The sequence below is a fragment of the Hippoglossus hippoglossus genome, chromosome 20 (genome assembly GCF_009819705.1).
Source record: "Hippoglossus hippoglossus isolate fHipHip1 chromosome 20, fHipHip1.pri, whole genome shotgun sequence".
In the NCBI taxonomy this organism is placed as follows: Eukaryota; Metazoa; Chordata; class Actinopteri; order Pleuronectiformes; family Pleuronectidae; genus Hippoglossus; species Hippoglossus hippoglossus.
The window spans coordinates 13,632,052-13,651,853 of record NC_047170.1 but is presented as its reverse complement, the minus strand read 5'-3'; the positions used below and the strand labels follow the sequence as shown (position 1 = coordinate 13,651,853).

Sequence of the window (19,802 nt, the reverse complement as noted above, 5' to 3'; positions counted from 1 at the left end):
GAATTAAAAAATAGATATTTTGAGCACATGATTTCCGCAGCAGAATTTTATAGTCATGTCCTGCCTCCCACATAATCTCTTTAGTCCTGCTGAGGTCAGACCCTCATCTTCATTGACTGGATCATAGCGAGGATTTTCAGCTTGAGTAACACTGAGAACTAAAACCAGGATGTAAGGAAATAAATCATCAATCCTGAATTCTCTACCCAGGCGCCACCCCTCGCCTGAATGTTCCGGGAAATCTCCTGCTACATTCCTCATGTGTAAAAGGCAAACATTTTCCAGAGTTCTATAAAAACGGTTTGTTGAAGATCCTCACGGTGTCAAATAAAAAAAAAGTCTTTTAAGCTATTGAGCAAATGGTCCAACAGTGTATCTCCACTTTTCATGCTGTCAGGTTAGAATTAGCACAACATGCCGTAATCTCCGTAGGAACAGGGGAATAATCAATCACGCTGCCGCTAATGAGCTCAGCGAGCGGAAAAGGTAAAATCTATTATCCCCTCTGTGAAAATAAAGACTCCAGGTGTTTTAGTGCATTCAATATGGCTCCCGAGTCATTTAGCCACGTGTGACCCCCAATGGAAAATGTATCTCCAGATGTCTGGTGCTGCTAATTCCCAGTGGAAAGATGTCAACACAGGACCTGGTTGAATGGTGACTGGGTCAGGGCTGCCGGAGCAGGGAGTTTAGTGGCTGTGAGAGGGCACATCAGCGTAAGGTTGAGCTGCTCGGGGAGCTTGTTAAAATTCCAGCGCCAGGACCCCGCGCCGCTCGCTAATAAGGGCCGGCTTTGTGCGCGGGGCCAGGGCGACCAGCAGGCCAGCGAGCCGGTCAAGTGACAGGAGATGGCGTGAAGGCTGGTCACGCCACTCCAGGAACAAACACAGCACTATCTGACTGTTTGTCTGGGGAGATGTGTGGAGATGTGCATCGGCGTGCACGGAGACAGCAGCCACGGCGTGAACGCAACAATCTCTGCCTCCTTCCCTCCCTCCATCTGCCCGCCTGTCTGGGCACATTTGTGCATGTGGAGAAGGAGATGTCAGGGTGCGCAGGTTCTGTGCATGTACTATGTCAGTCTGTGCGAATACAACATGCCAATATGGACACAACTCTTATCCGCTTCCTCTCCCTTCCACCTTCATCTGTTTATCTGGCTTCCTCGCCGTCAACGTGGGCCTGTGTGAGTTCTCTCCCCTCCTCTCACTCCATCTCTCCTCATCTTGCCATCTGTTAGCACGTCTACTTCGCTGGCATCGCGTAAACAGAGCAGACAATGACTGCAATGTGCGCGAGGGGGACAAACGCACATATTTGGGGCGCAGAGAAAGTCGAGAGAAAGAATGAAAGCAATGGAAAATGCACGGAGAAGGAATGGCTGCATCGTGGCTACTTAACTGAGCTTGTGGGGGTTTTATGCTGCATTTTGTGCTGAAGTTGACAGTAGCTGCGTTGGCCCAGTTCGTTAGCCGGGAGTCGGTCTGTGCTCTGGCAGTGAGTCTCTCCACTGAGCACCTTAATGAGATGCTGACAGCGCCAGGGGCAACTCTCTAACGCAGTCCACCGCATAGACTCTGAGGCCCTCGTGCTGTTTTTTTGCCATTCACACCCTTTCCTTAAAGCTGGAAGCATCTACTCAGCCTTCCCTCCCCCACACGTCCACCTCCACAATGCCAACTGGAAAAAGACTGAGCTCCCACACAATTAAACCCTGCACGCCGCGAGGCCCAAAACGAATCCCGAAGCGAGATGCTCCCTGTGTCAGAGTGATGGCCGCGGCGTCGTTCACCACACGCTCGCCAAACAGCAAAGTGTGCGTAGGTCCCGGTCCACACGCAGCTCTGACAACAGGCCAAGCACTGGAACTAAAGAAAATACAAAACAAGAGTTGATTGAAGAATGCACAACACCTCCTCTGCTAATCACGTTGGAGATAAACCCTCCACCTCCGCTGCTGCGAAACAGCAGAAACCAGGGGAATTAACGTTGGAGTGTGACAATGAAAGCTGACAGAAGATGTCAGCACTGGAAAGAGGATTCTGACACTTGGAACAGCCTGAGCAACTGAACCAGGCAGAGACTCGTTCTGCCCGAGCTAAAGAAAACACACAGACTCAATTTAATCTTTAAGAGAGGAAACAGAGCAGAAAGACGATTGATTGTGATTGTTACGGGTGACGGAAAGTTCATCTGACTGGAAGGTGGTGTTTATTCTATTTAGATTCACTTTACCAATTTTCTAATCCATCTAATATCTGTGTGGAGTTTGCATGCGTAGGTAGGACACGCAGCTTACCCTGTGATGTGTGTGTGTGTTTGTGTGTGTGTGTGTGTGTGTGTGTGCACGGAAAACAAAAACAATTAATAAAACGTTGTGTAAGTGATTTCTTTGAATGAGTGAACAGTTTGCCGTGTCATTGAAAATCTGTTGCAAACAAACTGTATCAGCATCGTTTACATGCACCTAATTCATTGTTTACAAAAACTTCAATACTTGCTAAAGTCAGAGAGTGAGATTCTATCATGAACTGTGTAACATTCCTGCATTTGAAAATCACAGTCTTAGCACCTGTAGTAATAACATGGACGTCAGTGATTCGCTGACAACAGATCATCTGTGTCATGTAAGTGACCGAACTGCTTCGATATGGTTTGTGTATATTTGGATGTTGATAGTTTCCGGCTGTTTTCATCTCCTCATTGTCGGTGCTGCAGGTGTTTCCGTTTCCTGTGCTCGTGTTCAGGCTCATCAACAGGAATAAATGTGGGTTTAACAAGTTCTATTAACACACAACTTGATTCATTTGTTCTTACAGATTACAGTTATTTCTAATTTGGCAAACATTTTTCTTTTTTCAGGGTAGATGTGGAGGATTTATTTTTAAATCCTAGGAACAAGTGTTAGGTCTTTAATCACAGACATAAAAGAAAAAACATGTTAAAACATTTTTAATCCTTGAATAAAACAGTTTAAAAAAGAGACAATTTTAAATAGTTATCCACATTGAAATTCTGGGTAAATAAAAGCCATAATTTAGTTTTTTTTGTTTGTTTGTGTGCTGTACTTGTATATTTTCTATTATCACCGACTGAGGCAGAAAGTTTAGTTTGTGAACATTTTGCTCACATGATTTGACTATAAATGAAGTCATTAGTCATTTAGATTTGTTTGTACTGCTTGTTGCCAGTGGTTGTGATTTCTTTATAAAGTAACTCAAATGCTGCTTTTAATTAGCATAATTATCTACTTTGAGTTCACTAATCATTCAAAAGTATATATACAGAATAAACAATATTATCCACCTTATTTCTCCACCTTGATGAAGTTGAATTCTTGCATTAACTCACATTATGCATCATACGCAGAAAAAAAACATTTCTCTGCACTTGTTTTTTATGAAAATCGAATCTGTGATGAAAAACACAAACCACTTATCACTCTCTTATTTATACAGCTGAATCTCTCAAAACACTGCGAACACTGAGGAGAATACAGGCCGAACTCCACGCTGAGCACACGGCAGTAAAACATCAAGTGAAAGATGCTGAGCATATAAATGAGAGCACGCACACACACACACACACGCACACACACACACACACACACACACGTCAGAACAGCTACATGTTGACACTGAGTGACAGGGAGATGAGTGACATTGACGAGACGGGGACGTGCTCGTCAGCTCATCACTTAGTGACACCTCAAGTATCTATATCTCCAACATACAGGTTGTATTAGCATTATCTTTACTGATACTATAGAAATACATATAGAGACAGACAGACAGACAGATAGATAGATAGATAGATAGATAGATAGATAGATAGATAGATAGATAGATAGATAGATAGATAGATAGATAGATAGATAGAGATAAAAAACCAGGATGGATTTCAAATAAGCAAAAATCTTTTTTTAAGATATGGAGGAAAACAACATAAATGCACACCCATAAACACACAAACTGTTTTCCTGTCTGAGAACAGAGACTCGGAGCGGTGGCGTTCTGAAAGGCCAGACGACATCCGACATTCAAACCCTTAACAGCTCCCTGGAGATTAATGTTCCACCTGTTGAGGCCGAGACGCAAACAGAATCCTGTAAATGACTTTCAGGGAAAATCTGCGACGTAAACAATGAGTCAACTCTTTATTGCGCCATTTGGCCCCCTGCACTGAACGGCAGGCCAGCGAGGGCGTCGCAGCCAGGATACGACCAGACTGACAATAAGAGCGGCGGCGAGAGAGCAGCTTCCTGGACCTGTTTTGACAGATCTGGCTCTTTTGGTCATTGACAGGTTTAAAGCTCTTCCTGGTCAGGGGGGGGGGGTGATCCTTTATCTGGAGAGGGTGAGGTGGGCCCTGGAGTCAAGATGGTTCCATCTCCCTGCTCCCATAATGCCTGGCTGATGTCGTGCACCACTCACACTGCAAGACGGGGGGGGGAAAAAAAGAGAAAAAAAAAAGCAGACGCCCCACACACACATACGCAAGGGTGCGGGTTGGCTGGGTTGTCATGGCAACCCCGTCCTACAGCTGTCAAGTGTTCATCAGTTTCCACAGCAACACCATAAGGTGGAGAGAGTAGACAATTATTTCAGACATAATACAGTTGAAAGGGGTGAACGGAAGCCTTATTAGGTCAAATTACCCCGCTGCGGAGGTTTAGCAGAGGCAGAGCTCACGGCCACCGCAGTCAGAGAGCATGGGATTTGCTCGCTGATTCGACCAAATTAGGCAGATATAATACTGAAAGTGATGCATTAGCAAGGAGATAACAGTCAACAGGGAATTACTCTGATCTCCCCAGCTCTGCATATAGAGTGCTCAATTTTTTAAGGCATTAACGAGTAAAACCAACAGGGGTCAGAAGACGGCAGCGGGAGAACCCTGCGGCGATCGTAGCAGAGTTAAAGTAAAGTACTTTAAAAACCGGTACGTCCAGTTTGCTTTTATTCACTCTGAATCTCACAGTTGGTTTGTCAGGACGTGTTCCCTTCGAAATCACGACATGTAAATACCTATTAAATGCAATTAGAAAAAAAAAACAAATGTACAATATGTAACTTCAGCCACTAGGGGTCTCTTAATCAAAACAACAATAAGAGACCTAGTTTGACGACATTGGGAAACAGCATGGGATCATGGGAGTTGTTGTCTTTACCACAATTACCGATGAAAATCTACCTGACGCAAATCATGTTCACAGATGAGGTCACGTGTTAAACGTCAATGAATGATCGTGATCTATTATGAGTTACGAATACTGGCTAGCGTTGAATTTTTCCTTTGTTATATGCTGTTGTAATAGCAGAGACAGGCAAAGCCACAGGGCAAAGCGGATATTATGCAAATTAAAAAGCGACCAAAATCAATCAATCAAATTTTATTTGTATTGCCCATATTCACAAATCACAATTTGTCTCATAGGGCTTTAACAAAATGAAAATGAAAATGAAAGTTCCCATTACCTTGAATAAAACTGTGAATTTCTCTGGGTTTGAAAATTGTTGGAAACATTTTGGATAATGTAAGTACACAACTCAAGAAAATATATATGAGGTTTTTAGAATTTTTTTTTTACATTTTAACGAAGAATTGTATTTAACATTTATATCTCTGCAGTTTTAAAGAAATAAATATGAACAAACCTACTACCACATGTTCTTTAGTGAAAGCAAAACTTGACCAAACCAACTAAAATGACACATTATGTTAAGTTACACCACATAGTCAATAATCATGGAATAAAGCCTCAGGAGTTGATCTAATATTGACAGTTGTGAACACACAATGAGGTCCCAGAGGCTGAATGTAAAGTACCATGCTCTGTCCAACACAGGTAATTGCCAAGGGCCCCAAGCAAAAGTCCATAACAATAATGTTGACTTGGTTCGAGGCAGACGCTTGAAACTCTCCTGATTTCATCAGTAACTCATAGGCTTCCTTTCTGGGTTCTAATTTGCAGAGATATATTTCACATCATCACATGACATTTTTTAACATGTCGCTAATTAAGATATCTGTGTGATTAGCAAATAGTGTCCTTTTCTTTATTTTAATCTCATGCCATGTCGTCTCTGCACTGCTACAATATTAATCCACATGTCAGTGTTTAATGTTGCACACAACGATGTCTCAGTGTATTTTCATTCAATATTCACAGTAACTCCTGGTAGCTACAACTAACATCTGGTCCAGGACGGCAGATGTAAACAAGTCTGAGATGAAATATGTGTGCAGTGTCCACATCAGGAGAAAATACAAATAAATAAATTCAAACTCAGAGATGAAAGAGAAAGAACCAATTCAAAAGTCTTTCCTTTGAGAAGTTAAGTGAGGGTTTCAGCAGCCTCTTGTCACGTCCCTGAGGCCAGAGGATGCAGCACAGCAGGCGCTCCACTTTGTGACCTGAACCTTGTTTCCGAGAAGAACAGGTTTCATGGCTGCACAGCTTCTGGGACTTGTATAAAACTAACAATTTAAAAATCAATAGATGAACACTAAAGCAAACAAATGAGGGCATGCTACTGTCGTCACGAGCCTCATAAAAAAACACATTTCCAAATGACGATCAGAGGGGATTATTAAAACTGTTACTCAACTGCTGTCAACAGGTTCATAAAAATCCAGGAGACAGACTTAGTCCATTGTAAAACATTACAAGAGGAGTACTAACATTAAGATGCTGCACACAAGTAGTTCAGTAGTTTTCTCTCCCTCCTTTATAGTCGATGGAGGCTGGAGACTATTTTCTGACCTCATTGGAAGAAATATATATTTTTCCAAACGACCAGTCCAGCTTCATGTCTTTGAAATATGAGAGGGAAAAAGAATTAGAAAACTGCACACTTGTAAGAAAGAACAGAAATCGAAGTAGTGGTGGGGGTTGGTTCAGGGATTGTGAGGACAGACATTGATTTAAATTTTCGAGCAGACGTTTACCACAAAGAATTAAAGTCTGTATAGTCGGATAGAACTTTTTCTAAGGGAATGTTTCCCACAGGCCCCAAGATCTAAATCTTTTTTATAAACTGCTTAATGACAACTGTGCAAACTCCAAGTTATTATTTCAGGTGACAAAAACAAACAAACACTTCTATATATAAAGCATATTTAGATATAATGATAATATCTGATGAGAATCTGGGTTAACTCAACTGATAAATGAGTTTGATAAATGCTTTTTGTGCCAAGATGACTCAAAAGTACAAGATATTTTCAATATCAGGATATTTACAAAAGCTTTCACTCTTTTAAAACATTATTTCTAAAAGTAAAGCTCCAATAAAAACAGAATTGCACGGAGATATGAAACATGGATACACAATGATATACTTAAAGCTGTGAGATTATGAAGAGCTACCTCTGTATGTGTTATGATTGTTATGACAACTGCTATAAAATTGCAGGACAAACGTCCAAAGCAAATAAAGAAATGTTGGAAACACATTTATACACAAAAGGGAATCAAGTTCTGCAAAGTTTCTGATGCAGTTGTATTTAAGCTGCTTAGTGAACTGAATCCTACAAAAGGCAGATCAGTTACAGGGAAGATTCTTTTTACAGATGCTCCAGAGCTGATCCCTTCTCTATCACCCATATAATTAATGATTATATAATCATTAATTATATGTGTTCAGTCAGGTAATGTTCCACATAAGCTATAAATGGTACAAGTAATTCAAATGTGACCCAAAAAAATTACAGACCAGTGTCCACTGTCCATTCAAGGTGCTCTTCTGAGGATAATAGAATGAACAGGAACTGATGAATAAATACATTTCAAACAATAACCTTTTATATGAGCTGCAGTAAACATATTCATTGTAACTAACAGTTAGAAGAGACGTTGATAGAGGGATGTTTTGTGGTGTGGTCATCTTGTCTTTGCAGAAAATAACCGATACAGCAGATCACTGCATTTTATTAAGGAAATTGAGAGCCATAGGTTTCAAAGGCGGCCATTAGTTGAGCTATAGGTGTATTTCAGAGTAAAGAACAACAGGTGGTGGTGTGCCACAGGCTGCTATACTGGGCCCTTTATTTTTGTATTACATATAAATGACTTAAAAGCAGCTGACTCATGCAGAAATTTCATATGCACTTTTCAATGTATATACATGGCTATCAGATAATAGATTATATAGAATAGATCTAATGGAATAGATTAGATTAAATTAAATGAGCAGGATCACCTCGATATTACAGCTGGAAAATCCCATATAACTTTTAAAGAACTTGGCTGCATTTTAGACAGGACTTGTGGAAAATGTGCACTGTTAACCTTATTTTTACGGTTAAATACCACAAAAAATGCTGTAAAAATACAATAAAACATCTTTAAAGTTAGTTATCACAATCTACATGGCATTGTGGGTAAAGTACATGATGCAATACATAATTTATAGTAACCTACTGTATTTTGGGAAATTGCAGGGATATAGTAGTTAAGACATTTGTGGTAGTGCTGTGCAGTCACTGTACTAAGATAAACCCAAGAATCAAGTTGCTTCCATGGACAGTTCAATTCTTCACACAATAGCTGAAGCTCTAGTTTAAAGTCATTTTGATTACGCTGCCATCTCCTGGTAAACCAGATTATCACAACACCCTAAAAACAAAGGCTAAAAAAAACATGGAAAAGGGGAATATTAAATATCCATCCTTATCTAGTTTATTAAAATGCTACTTCTACTACTTCTTCAGAGAAACCTCCACGCTGCCTGTTTTAATTTAACTTATTTGATTTGCCTGAACGGTCATAATTAAAGATGTAGATGACCAGATTCATATTTAATTTCAAACGATTCACTTTAGATATTTAAAGTCCTCCTCACATAAATGAAAACTCCAAAAAAGCATATTGAATTAGTTCTGCTGGTGCTATCTGCTCCTCTCAGAGGAACGGAGCATCAAGCCATTAAAGCGCTCAAATAGCTGTACTATCAAGTATCTCTCGTATTAAGAGAAAACAGATGCGAGCAAAGTGGCAAATAAATTGGGCTTCAAAGCTCGGCCGGCAGCCTGTGGTGACTTTCCCCGTGTTCTCAGCATCTCTGTGATTCCAGTCGATACGTGACATAGTTGCACTTACGACCGGAGAGCTATTGCATGTGAGTTATTACATGGATGAAAAGCCTTATTCCTCAGCACTTGTGTGTTTAGAGAGTCACTGTGCCTCTGTGTGTGTGTGTGTGTGTGTGTGTGTGTGTGTGTGTGTGTGTGTGTGTGTGTGTCCGGGGCCTGTTGCTTGGCTGCTTCGGCCCCCCCGGGTGAATATAAATGTGCCAGGGAGAGAAACCCAAAATTTTAATGGCTCCCCTTCAGAAAATGTAATATTTGGGACAGCACGAGATGGAGACAGCCTACGGGTCTGGGAGTTTGGGGCCATCGAAGCACTGCAGCGTGATTCTAATCAAAGTGACGAGGGCGCCGGGGTCAGCAGAGATGAGCCCGGCGTGCGAGGTGGTAAAATAACTTCAGTCAGCGTGACGGCCGCACTGTAATCTACAGCTCCTCTCTGACACTCACCCGGATCAACCGCTTATTGATATAAATAATTCATCGCTGAATGGGGACATTAACATTGCCACTGTGGCGGAGTCGCAGGACGCTTTATGACATCCCTCTTGACTGCTGTTGAAGAACACAGATTATATCGTGGCTCCACTCGGGCGATGAATTCAAAAGCAGTTACAACTTCTGGGGGACATCGTGACTTTGTTCCTGCGTAAAAGCCGAGGCCTGGCTATCAATCTCATTTATCCATTACCGTGCAAACTCAAGAAAAGGATGGGTACATGTACGAAGTAAGAGCAGGATGTTTAGCATTAACTTGAAAGAACATTATAAACTGGGTTTGACCTTTGTAAATATGTTATCCGTTAAAAACAAGAATCTGAACTGCAAGAATCTGCAGCAACAAATCAAAAGCTAGTTGAATCAGTCTCATCATGTGGTGCAGCTTTGACATTTTGACCTTCACAAAGGAGGCTATGTTTTCACCACTGTTTGTTTGATTGTGAACAAGATTACGTGAAATCAACTGGACAGATTACCATGAAACTTGGTGCACAGATGCAGTACAGGTCACAGAGGAACCCATTTAATTATGGTGGGGATCCAGACATTTTCACTGATTACCAGGGAATGGCCTGGGGAGCTGCAGCCAATTCCAGCTGACATTGGGGGAAAGGCTGAGAGGTGGGGCACAACCTGGACAGGTCGCCAGTATATCACAAGGCAGAGATACAACCGGTCATGCTCACATTTACATTTACATCTCCATTCGCTGCTGGGCCCAACTTAACCATCAGTCTGCTGCAGCTGTAAATGCCGGCCTTGGGATTGAGGATAAACAGACAGAGGGATACACAGTAAGAACATCCCTGTATCAGTCACTCCTTTATAGCCACAGCAGGGCTTCCCCCAGAGCAGTCTGGGTAATGGGGCCAGACGCTACCAGCAGGGGAGTTGACCCGTTTCCGGGCAGCGGCTGTTTCGTGCAGGTGAACTCGCAAAGCTGTGACTCTGCTGGGTATTAAATATAGCTACTTGTTAATGTGTGTGTGTGTGTGTGTGTTTGTACCAACAACATCCAACCTCCTGCATACACACACACACACACACAGAGTTCTACAAACGACAAATACTTTTTAACCTCAGCATCAAAATGTCTTCTCCCCTGGCATCCTTTTATCACAGTATTATAAACTCTGACATAATAAAAGGGTGAAAGAGTGATGTGTGTGTGTTTGTTTCTGTGTGTGTCGAGTGCACAGAATCACCCTGAGGAGACTTTGTGAAGGACACTGTGACAGAAATAAAAAAGAATAGCAGTGTTTTTATCAGCTCTGGGGCGTTGCAGTAAAACAAACCTTGAAAATATAACTGTCCCTGAATGCACCACTTCCCCCCCCTATATAAATACACTGTACACTGATTCAGCATTTAACACTGCAGGCCAGCTTCTGTCTGCTAACTGTTACACACTAATCCTGTTACTGTGGAGCATCCCATAATGACCAGCGTGCCAGCTTGTCCTCTGGGGATCCTTCCTGTCCACTGGCATGACTCTGTTACCATGGTGATGGCACACGACCGACCTGTCCCCAAGGCCTGGATTTTAAAGCAGCGCCCTCAGAGACAGGCACAGATAGCCAGAGAGGGAGAGAGAGAGAGAGAGAGAGAGAGAGAGAGAGAGAGAGAGAGAGAGAGAGAGAGGAGGATGGAGTGAGTGAAGGTCCCTCGCCCCCCATGACATTCTCTTACCTCCTATAGGTTTATGGCAATCTGCCTGAACAAGAGACAGGATTGGTCAGGTCGAGGTATCTCACGTCAAAGAATGTGCATGTGACTCAACATGTCAGACCCTGCCGTGCCTCCAAGGAGAACGATAAGGAGACCATCCCTGAGCAGGAATAAAGAAATAAGGAAGGAATGAAGGAAGGAAGGAAGGAAGGAAGGAAGGAAGGAAGGAAGGAAGGAAGGGAAGAAAGACATTTTAATTCTAAAGCTCAAGAACATTGATAAAACTCCGAACAATGAGAGTGTGGAGATAATATCATGAATAAAAAACAAACACAAAAAATATATATCGGCACCTTTCAAAGTGTCAGAATATAAATGATCTATTGACTTTACATTTTATATCAAGAGGAAAAACATGGCCCATTAAAAACTATTCATAAAGTCAAGGACGTTCTGACTGGCGAGAACAAAAAAAAGTTATGAATTTTTCCGTCTGTGTGAAACAAATTAGTGCAACACAAGAGTCTGGTTTGCAAAGACCTCAGTTTCCTCCAAAGTCTGAGAGCGCCATCTAGCTTTATGAGGCCAGAATAGCAAATCTGCTCCCGAGCACTGTAGCAAGTGTCCCAATTCCATATGATTGACTGAAGTTCAAGATGTACACATACATTGCCTTAAATATAAATGATTTGTTTCAGTCTGCAGTTCACGCACACTCCTGTACAGATGTAATTAACCACATTATTAACGGTGGCTGTATTTCCTGTCAGTCACCTCCAGGGTCTGTAGTGCTGCACAGTGGAATAGCTGAGTGGGACACTTGTGTAGAACAGAGCAGTAATTAATGTTATTAGCTACAATCTGTGTTTTTCCTGCTTCACTGACGCACTGCACCAAGCAAACACAGCAGCTACGCACCACAACAAGAGGTTACTGCAGCTGTTATTAGACGGCTACAGAAAGATTCTCATGAACAAAATAACATATCATTTTGTTATCGGGTTTGTGCAGCACACATATTACACATTATTCTTTTTTAAGTTGAAAACAGTAATCAACATTCATACTTTTGTTTGCTCTTTCAAGCACCGGGGCATCCAGGCTGTGTGCCTCCCTCTCTCGTCTCCCTTTCTCTCTCTTTCTCCTCCCTCTCCTCTCTTTTCATCTCTCTCTCTCTCTCTCCTGTAGTTTTGTGCTTTCTCATCTTTCTCCTCCTGTTATTCTCTGCAGGTATAATCTGTCTCCGGAGCTGCAGAGTCTGGATCTGTGATTGCAAACCTCCTACTGGCCCCATGTTCCTGCCCCCTCACCTTCTGCAATAACTACACATTTTTACTCTAATTAGTGTTAATATATACTATACTATTAGTATCATTAATATTGTTTTTGTTATTTTTACCTCCCCTATTTAAAATTACTTTAAATCTCTATGCGAGACTTGCATTGTGCAGAGGGTCGCCCACAGCCTGAGTCTGGTTCTTTATGAAAGGAGGATTTTTTTTATTTGCTGCTGTCGCCAGATGCTTGTTTATAGTGGGAACTGTTAAATCTCTGTACATAATATTATATAGAATATAGAGTAGACGTGCTCCCAATAAAAAGTGCCCTGCAATAACTCCTGTTATGATTTGGCACCTATAAATAAATAAAGTGGATTTGACTCTTAGTAATATTTGCAGAAACATCATACTAGGAAAATAATATACTATTTTGTATATAGCAAGCACAGCACAATAATAACAATATATATATACATGACGAAGAAGACAGACGGAGAAAAGTTAGATCTTATTGTTCTGTCCTTGACAAAATGGCATATGTTGTATTTTATGATTCAGTCACAAAGCTAATTTCAAATAAATTAAAAAGCTTTTGCTATAGTGAGTAACTTGTCTTAGATTAGGCCCCTTGGAGCAATGTGAAAAGACTTTATCCAGTAACCCAGAGTCTCAGCTTCTCCCTCTTCTCTCCCCTCGTTTCCACCCAGCCCTCCTCTCTCCCCCATTTCTCTCCGCTCACCCCAACCGGTCGAGGCAGATGGACGCCCTCACTGATTCTGGTTCTGCTCGAGGTTTCTTCCTGTTAAAAGGGAGTTTTTCACTTTCCTGTTGCCAAAGTATTTTCTCTCTGTGGAAACTGTTGGGTTTCTCTATAACATTGTAAGGCCTCGATCTTACGATTGAGATAATGCATGTTGCGATTTGACGCAATACAAATAATCTTTTGTGTGTTTTTCTTTATTGTGCTAATGTGTGAATCACATACTCACCCTATAGTCACACAGGTCACAACAGGTTCAAACTGATGTAGCACCCATATAAAAGTAACAGCCCTTAGATAAAGCCTTTTCCCCCCCTGATCCTGCAGACGTGTCAGGACAGCAGTCTCACCTGATTAAGGGTGTAAGCTCTATGGAAGATGATGGGCGGCAGGAACAGATTGAAGAGGACATCAGGATCAAAGGTCTCCTGTAAAAGACAGAGCTGTGATGTCGCTGACTGACAGGACTCCGTGGGGAGCGAGAGGACTCCGTTTACTGAGTGTGACTGACACACACACACACACACACACACACAGTTCCCTTCAGCGGCTGTGGTTTGGCAGGCATGGGCTGCATCCTTTTCCTTTTGAATCCCAGTGTCACAACAGTCTCCTGGTTCCATGACAACCATATCTGTCACATGTTGTTAATAGGAAAATGGTTTACGTGCCAATGAAGCTATTTTATATGCATCTAAATGAATATCGAGTATCTTCTCCACAACAAACCTGCCACTAGATGGTGCATCACTTCACCCTCAGTCACCTATAATATCTTTAGTATGTGCATTAGCAGTCTGCCCAAGTGCCCTGACTCAGATTTCCACAGCCGATTAAAGCACATCATAACACAGAGTGAGAAATCTAACCGGCTGTGTCAGTCTCCACCACCGGGGCTCCCAGCGTTCATTAGAATGGGAATGAGCAAGCACCATTAGTGTGGCCGCACGTGTGCAGAGAGCAGATGGAATAACATTAAGCAAAAAATCCAACCTTCAAATCACAGATGCCTACATCACAACACAAAAGGTAACCAGAGCACGGCGGCTTTTTCCCTTTTTGTTCACACGGAGCACGTCCTCCTGTCTGTTTCTCATCCCTGCGATGTGATGCAATGCGAGCCACTCAGAGCAGGTAGCCTTTCATGACCTTCATCCTTCAATCATTTTCATGTCTATTGTGGGCGCACGCACTCCGAGGATCAAACCGCGGTGATATTCAATACAGATCAAAACCAGTGCTACCTTCCGCCCCCCCCCGATTCCTACATCCCACAAGGTCTCCTAACGTTATACAAGGAGAAATTAATTCCGATCCAATTACATTACATTCCAAAACGCGAGATGTGATGATGCTGCTTGCTGAAATCAGACTGTGGCTACAGACCTTTGAGAATGGCCTAGATTTTTCTTTCCCCCCCCCCCAAAAAAAAACCAGACAAAAAGGTTGAAGCCGCCTGAGTAGCATGAATATTTGGATGAATGAAAAAGAAGCCTGCCTCTGTAAATGTTCTATTTCCGGGACCCGTTGAATTGTCATTCGCACATGTACGTGGGCCTGTGGAAGATTGCATTTCTACTTTAATTACCAGCTCTAATGCCGGAAGGCCCCATATAGAGTTTGGAGAGCCTCTTGGTGAATCACACTTGAAATGGTTGCTGGAGCTACAAATTGCTCCTATCTCTCTGCCGCTATCACCTGCCTCAATATAAATGACTTCTGTGCAGCTGCAATTACCCACACAGCACAACAATATGTACGTTGTTGTTGTTTTTTGCAGCCTGTGCATGACAAATGCAAAACTGCATGACAGAGACTAATACGGACACTGTAATCGATAAATTATGCATATGCTGGTGGTTTTATTCTAAGGACCACCTGCACCACAGAGTCAAAGATGGAAGTGTGCTGTATGCACTAATTGCCTCTTCAGTTGAGCAACACTAAATTTAATCAGACCACAAACTTTAATGCCTAACTCCCCGGTGGCCCATAATGGACTCGGTAATGCAATGAAATCCTTATCTCTGCCTGCTCGGCCCCCATATGTAGCCGGCTTAATGGCATGAAGGCTACACAGAACGCCATGACCGATGTAATGGCCTTTGTGGTACCCTCTGCTGGTGTGCTAATGAGATCCCGGCATTCAAAGGGACCAAAGAGTCCAGGCTATTAGTGAAGAGTTACACTTGGCCCGGATGATTTGTAAGGTTCATGGTTCATTTATTCCCTTTCTCTTGGTTTGACACGTCCCTCTGAGATTAAGAAATGCATTTTCCAATACACCCGCTCCGTGTCCCGTGGTGCTTGTTGGTCACCGTGCGGCTGGATCCCCGGCTCAATGCTCGGCCTCTTTCATGTGACAAACCCCTCGGATACCAACAATGTAGTATGACAGCGAACCCGAAACAGTAATAATACTAATGACAACCAGAGGCCCATCTCAAGGCTTAGTCTCCTCTACTTCACAGTGACATTAGAGTCGCTGACTAATTCCAATTTTCTGCTGTGACTAGTTTGCAGCACAGATTTCAGCCCCAGTTGAAGTTAAAGCATCATTTTTTGTTGCACGTCAGCAATAAATATAAAGCAAAATACACTTTACTTTGATAAACTGTTTAACAATCTTTGGATGTAAAGGTGAAATGAAACATGCAACATCTTTGTAGAGAAACATTTTTTGACGTTGTGCTTATTTCTACCCTGCCAAAGAGGTTATGTTTCCCCCCTTCTGTTTGTCTTTTGGTTGGTTTATTGGATTACAAGAGGGATTAAGCAAAAAACTACTTAACAGATTACCACGAAACTTGACAGAAGAATGCGGTACGTGTCAGGGAAGCAACCATTAAATGTTGGTTGTGGATCTGGGGATGATCCAGGAGAATAATTCATGGATCTTTATGAAAATAAACAGGCGTGTTTAGGAGACTTTTATTCATGAGTGTGTGCAATTTGGTGCAGATCCATCTAAAACTCCTGACCCTGGTGAATTTAAATGTGATTTCATAAGGGGACTGTTGGGCCTTGGTGGAGGTGTGCTCTCTGCTGAGTGGCTTTAAAAACACAAAGACAACGTTTAAGGTGTAAAGTGCATATTTCTAAATAATAACAAAACAATATATACGATTGATGACTTACTACATTAGTTATATTGGTGACATAGAATAAAATAGAGATTTTTTACAGAAACATAATGATGATTAATGTTGCAAGTGTAAAAAATAATAATTGCAAACAAACCAACAGCACCTTCTTCATAAAAATAATGGATTGGGGCTAATTCAGCTGTCAGTGACTGTACACAGCGTTTTTGTGCTTTGGAATGCTGTTTACAACAAATACTCCCCTCCAGCACATAACGGATATTCACATCCATTACTGTGTCCCAGGTTGAGATCGCCATCTCTCCCTGCGAGTGAAATGTGACAGTGCCTGTTGAGATTACCCAGCAGCCTCACGTGTTTCCTGCTGTGCAGAACAATCCGGCACCAACGTCACTGGCAAGATTATTGCATTATCTGAGTTCTGCATGTAAACACCACAACTCGCACAATTGCAAGAAAATAAATTGGTTTTTTTGCACAGTTTGTCTGCAGGAACTTACTTGAACATAAATGTTAGTGTAAAGCCTTTTTTTTGGTTCATTGATCAAACCCTTTGTGTTGCTCCATTCCGCTCGTCTCTGTATTTAGTCTGTTTATTGGTTTCTGTGTTTACTTGTCGTCTAATTTCCCCTTGTCGACAAAGCACGCCTGCAAATGTAATCTCTACTATCTGTTCTTCAACAAAAACCTAATATAGGTTAAATTGCTCTGCTGTCCCCTTTTCTCTGTGCACCACCACTCGCTTGTTTCCCTAATAACAAAAAAGCCATGCGGGTAATTTAAAAGAAAACCAATCACTGGGAAGCATTACAGGAGACGGTGGAGGTAAATACCCAACATAGACACGATGGGACCAAATATAGATGCGATGAGCAGGAAAAAAAACGTGTTTCAGACATAATCAGGGGAAAGGAAAGCGTTATTTTAGGTTTGTTTTCACATGTCCCCACTACAATATCAATTATGCAGCTTTTTAAAGAAAATGTTTCATTATGGTGCCTTTGTTGTTTCACAATGTGCAGCACTGACGCACTAGAAGTGCCTTTTCTTTTCTGTTTGTTATGTGCATCTGCAGGGAAGACAGTTACAGTATGAGGGGCTGATGTCTGTGGACATCTTGGGTTCGCTTTTCCCACGTTCCCTTAGCTGTGCACGTGTGATGTTGAGCATCAAACTTTGAGGAGTGCTGTTGAGAACCGCACAACTGATCAGGCTTGTGCACGTCTCGATCAAACGACAAGCATGTTAACCACAGAATCAGACCTGCAAAGTAAAGAAAGAAAAAAGAAAAAAATCCCACAAGTATATCATTATCATCAGTCACAGTTAAAAACTGACAAAAATATATAAAGGTCCTATATAAGATTATACAACAAATTATTATTTACGTGGCGCATTTAAAAACAATGACAGTTAACCAAAGTGCTGTACGATAACTGAGGACACAGTTTGAAATACAATAAAAAAGGATTAAATAACTAGTATAAAATAAAATAAAGTGATGTTGATGATGATAAAACCCACTGGAGGACACTTAAAAAGCTCGAGAGTCTTCAGTCTCGTCTTTAAATGTATCACATTAAAGAAAACAATCATGTTGCAGTGATAAAACAGTGGTGAAACTGCAAACATTTTAATATTGCACTAATAAAGTTTACTGCAGGCTGGTGAGCCCCTGACAGTTTATGGTATATGGAAATAACTGGAAATTAATGCAGCATATTCGGTGTCTCGTTGAGTCAGATTTGATTTATCACCATAAAACCAAATAACGGCCCGACATCATATATCACAGCTTTATCGTATCATATTCCTTAACTGTTCCTTTTGGCTGTGAAGATTAATTAGCTGAGCTAACATACATCAGATTTTAGTTGCTGAGTTAAATAGGAATTTTCCACATAAATAAGTCCAAACAATGTTCTGCAACTAGAATTGAAAGAGATGCAGTGCTCCTCAATTACATCATAAATCCACAAAAATAGAAAAATTGTGGCTCAAATGTTGTTGTTTTTTATAATATTTATATATTGCTTCAACACTGAGTTTAGGAAGTCTCGTTGGATTGCTGCTTCCGTCCTTTATATTCTAAACAGGCCACTCACCATAAAACACTGCACCTCCTGTTTCATCTATGAGTTAAAGTGTTGGAGCCTCTTCACACCGAGGATGATGATGATCAGAGCAGGGCTGACCGATGAGAGAACTAACAGAGTTGTGCTCTTGAGGTCACACTGCTCGACATCTTCGCAGACCGCAGGTCAAACATTTCGGAAGCAAGTGTTGAACTCAGTTTAGCTGCAGGGACATCAGCAGCAGCAGCAGCAGCCCAGGCTGAGGCCTTCACAGCTGTTTGGATTTATCCTCTGCTGGGAAATAGCCCTGCAGGTTTGTTTTTTGCCAGTTTTCCCTCTTAAAATAACAAAATTCTATATGTGGGAACTAAATCATTTTATTGGCTTGCTTTGCATGAAAAAATGTCAACGAGGGAAGCTACAAGTCAAATCCAAAAGCATTGAAACAACTGATTAAGGCCTTGTCACATAGTTTGTCGACTGACACTGTTTATGTCAATGTACCTTTTCTACCTTGTCAAACAGTTGCTATATATCTCTTACAGTATTTGAATAGAGCAACCTCTGGCTGTCGTCCCCAACCTCTCCAGCAGGTGGCGGTAAACACAAACTAATGTACGCGGTGTTCTCACGAGGCCCTTACGCAGGTTCCTCCCTCAGCTCAGAGTAAATCAGTCATGGAGCTTCATCAATCAATAATCAATCAATTAATTAATCAGTCAGACCATTACGGTTGATTGAGACTCATTCTGAGCTTTCATTTACTTTGATTTATAGACAAAGTGTGATACAAATGTAAAAAACTAACAAATGCTAATGAAAAAACTTGAAAAAATGAAATCAGGCCTTTTGCACCAAGGCTAAAAGATGTAAAATTATTTAAAATTATGTTGGGGCTATTTTTAATATACAGAGTATAGCCACAGTTTCAAAGCCCAGTTAAATGTCCATACACACAGTTAGTTTTGCATTTCATTTACCTGAGTTGTGATGTTTTGGCAACATTGTCCCTTCACATTTAAGGATTAAGTGCTGTTTTAAAACAGATTCCTCTGACTTTTTGGCCAAGTTATGTCAACATAGGCTACTTCAAAGATCTTTATTGTCATTGTACCCATACTGGTCCAATGATATCGTAAGAGGCTTCTCTCTCCAGTCAAACTATAACTATATAAAAGTGTAAAGATACAGAGAAATGTGAAATAAACAACCATAACCTCAGCCAATAACTAAATACAGAAAATAGAATAAGGCATTCATTCACACAATATAACACATTGCTTCCATCATTTTATACATTTTATATATAAATATTATGTTGATT

The 19,802-nt window shown here is 41.3% G+C and overlaps 1 protein-coding gene across 1 annotated transcript in view; it reads right to left on the bottom strand.

The window, feature by feature from the left end:
* LOC117754261 (sodium/hydrogen exchanger 9-like) overlaps nucleotides 1-19,483 on the bottom strand; it is a 31,827-nt gene extending 12,344 nt beyond the window's left edge. Inside the window, 9 exon segments of the mRNA XM_034573087.1 lie at nucleotides 1,761-1,819; nucleotides 1,822-1,868; nucleotides 11,281-11,305; nucleotides 13,650-13,933; nucleotides 17,492-17,619; nucleotides 17,621-17,666; nucleotides 18,509-18,544; nucleotides 18,547-18,648; nucleotides 19,459-19,483. Of these exon segments, the coding sequence (XP_034428978.1) occupies nucleotides 1,761-1,819; nucleotides 1,822-1,868; nucleotides 11,281-11,305; nucleotides 13,650-13,933; nucleotides 17,492-17,619; nucleotides 17,621-17,666; nucleotides 18,509-18,544; nucleotides 18,547-18,648; nucleotides 19,459-19,483 (752 nt within the window).
* Between the last annotated feature and the right edge of the window lie 319 nt (nucleotides 19,484-19,802).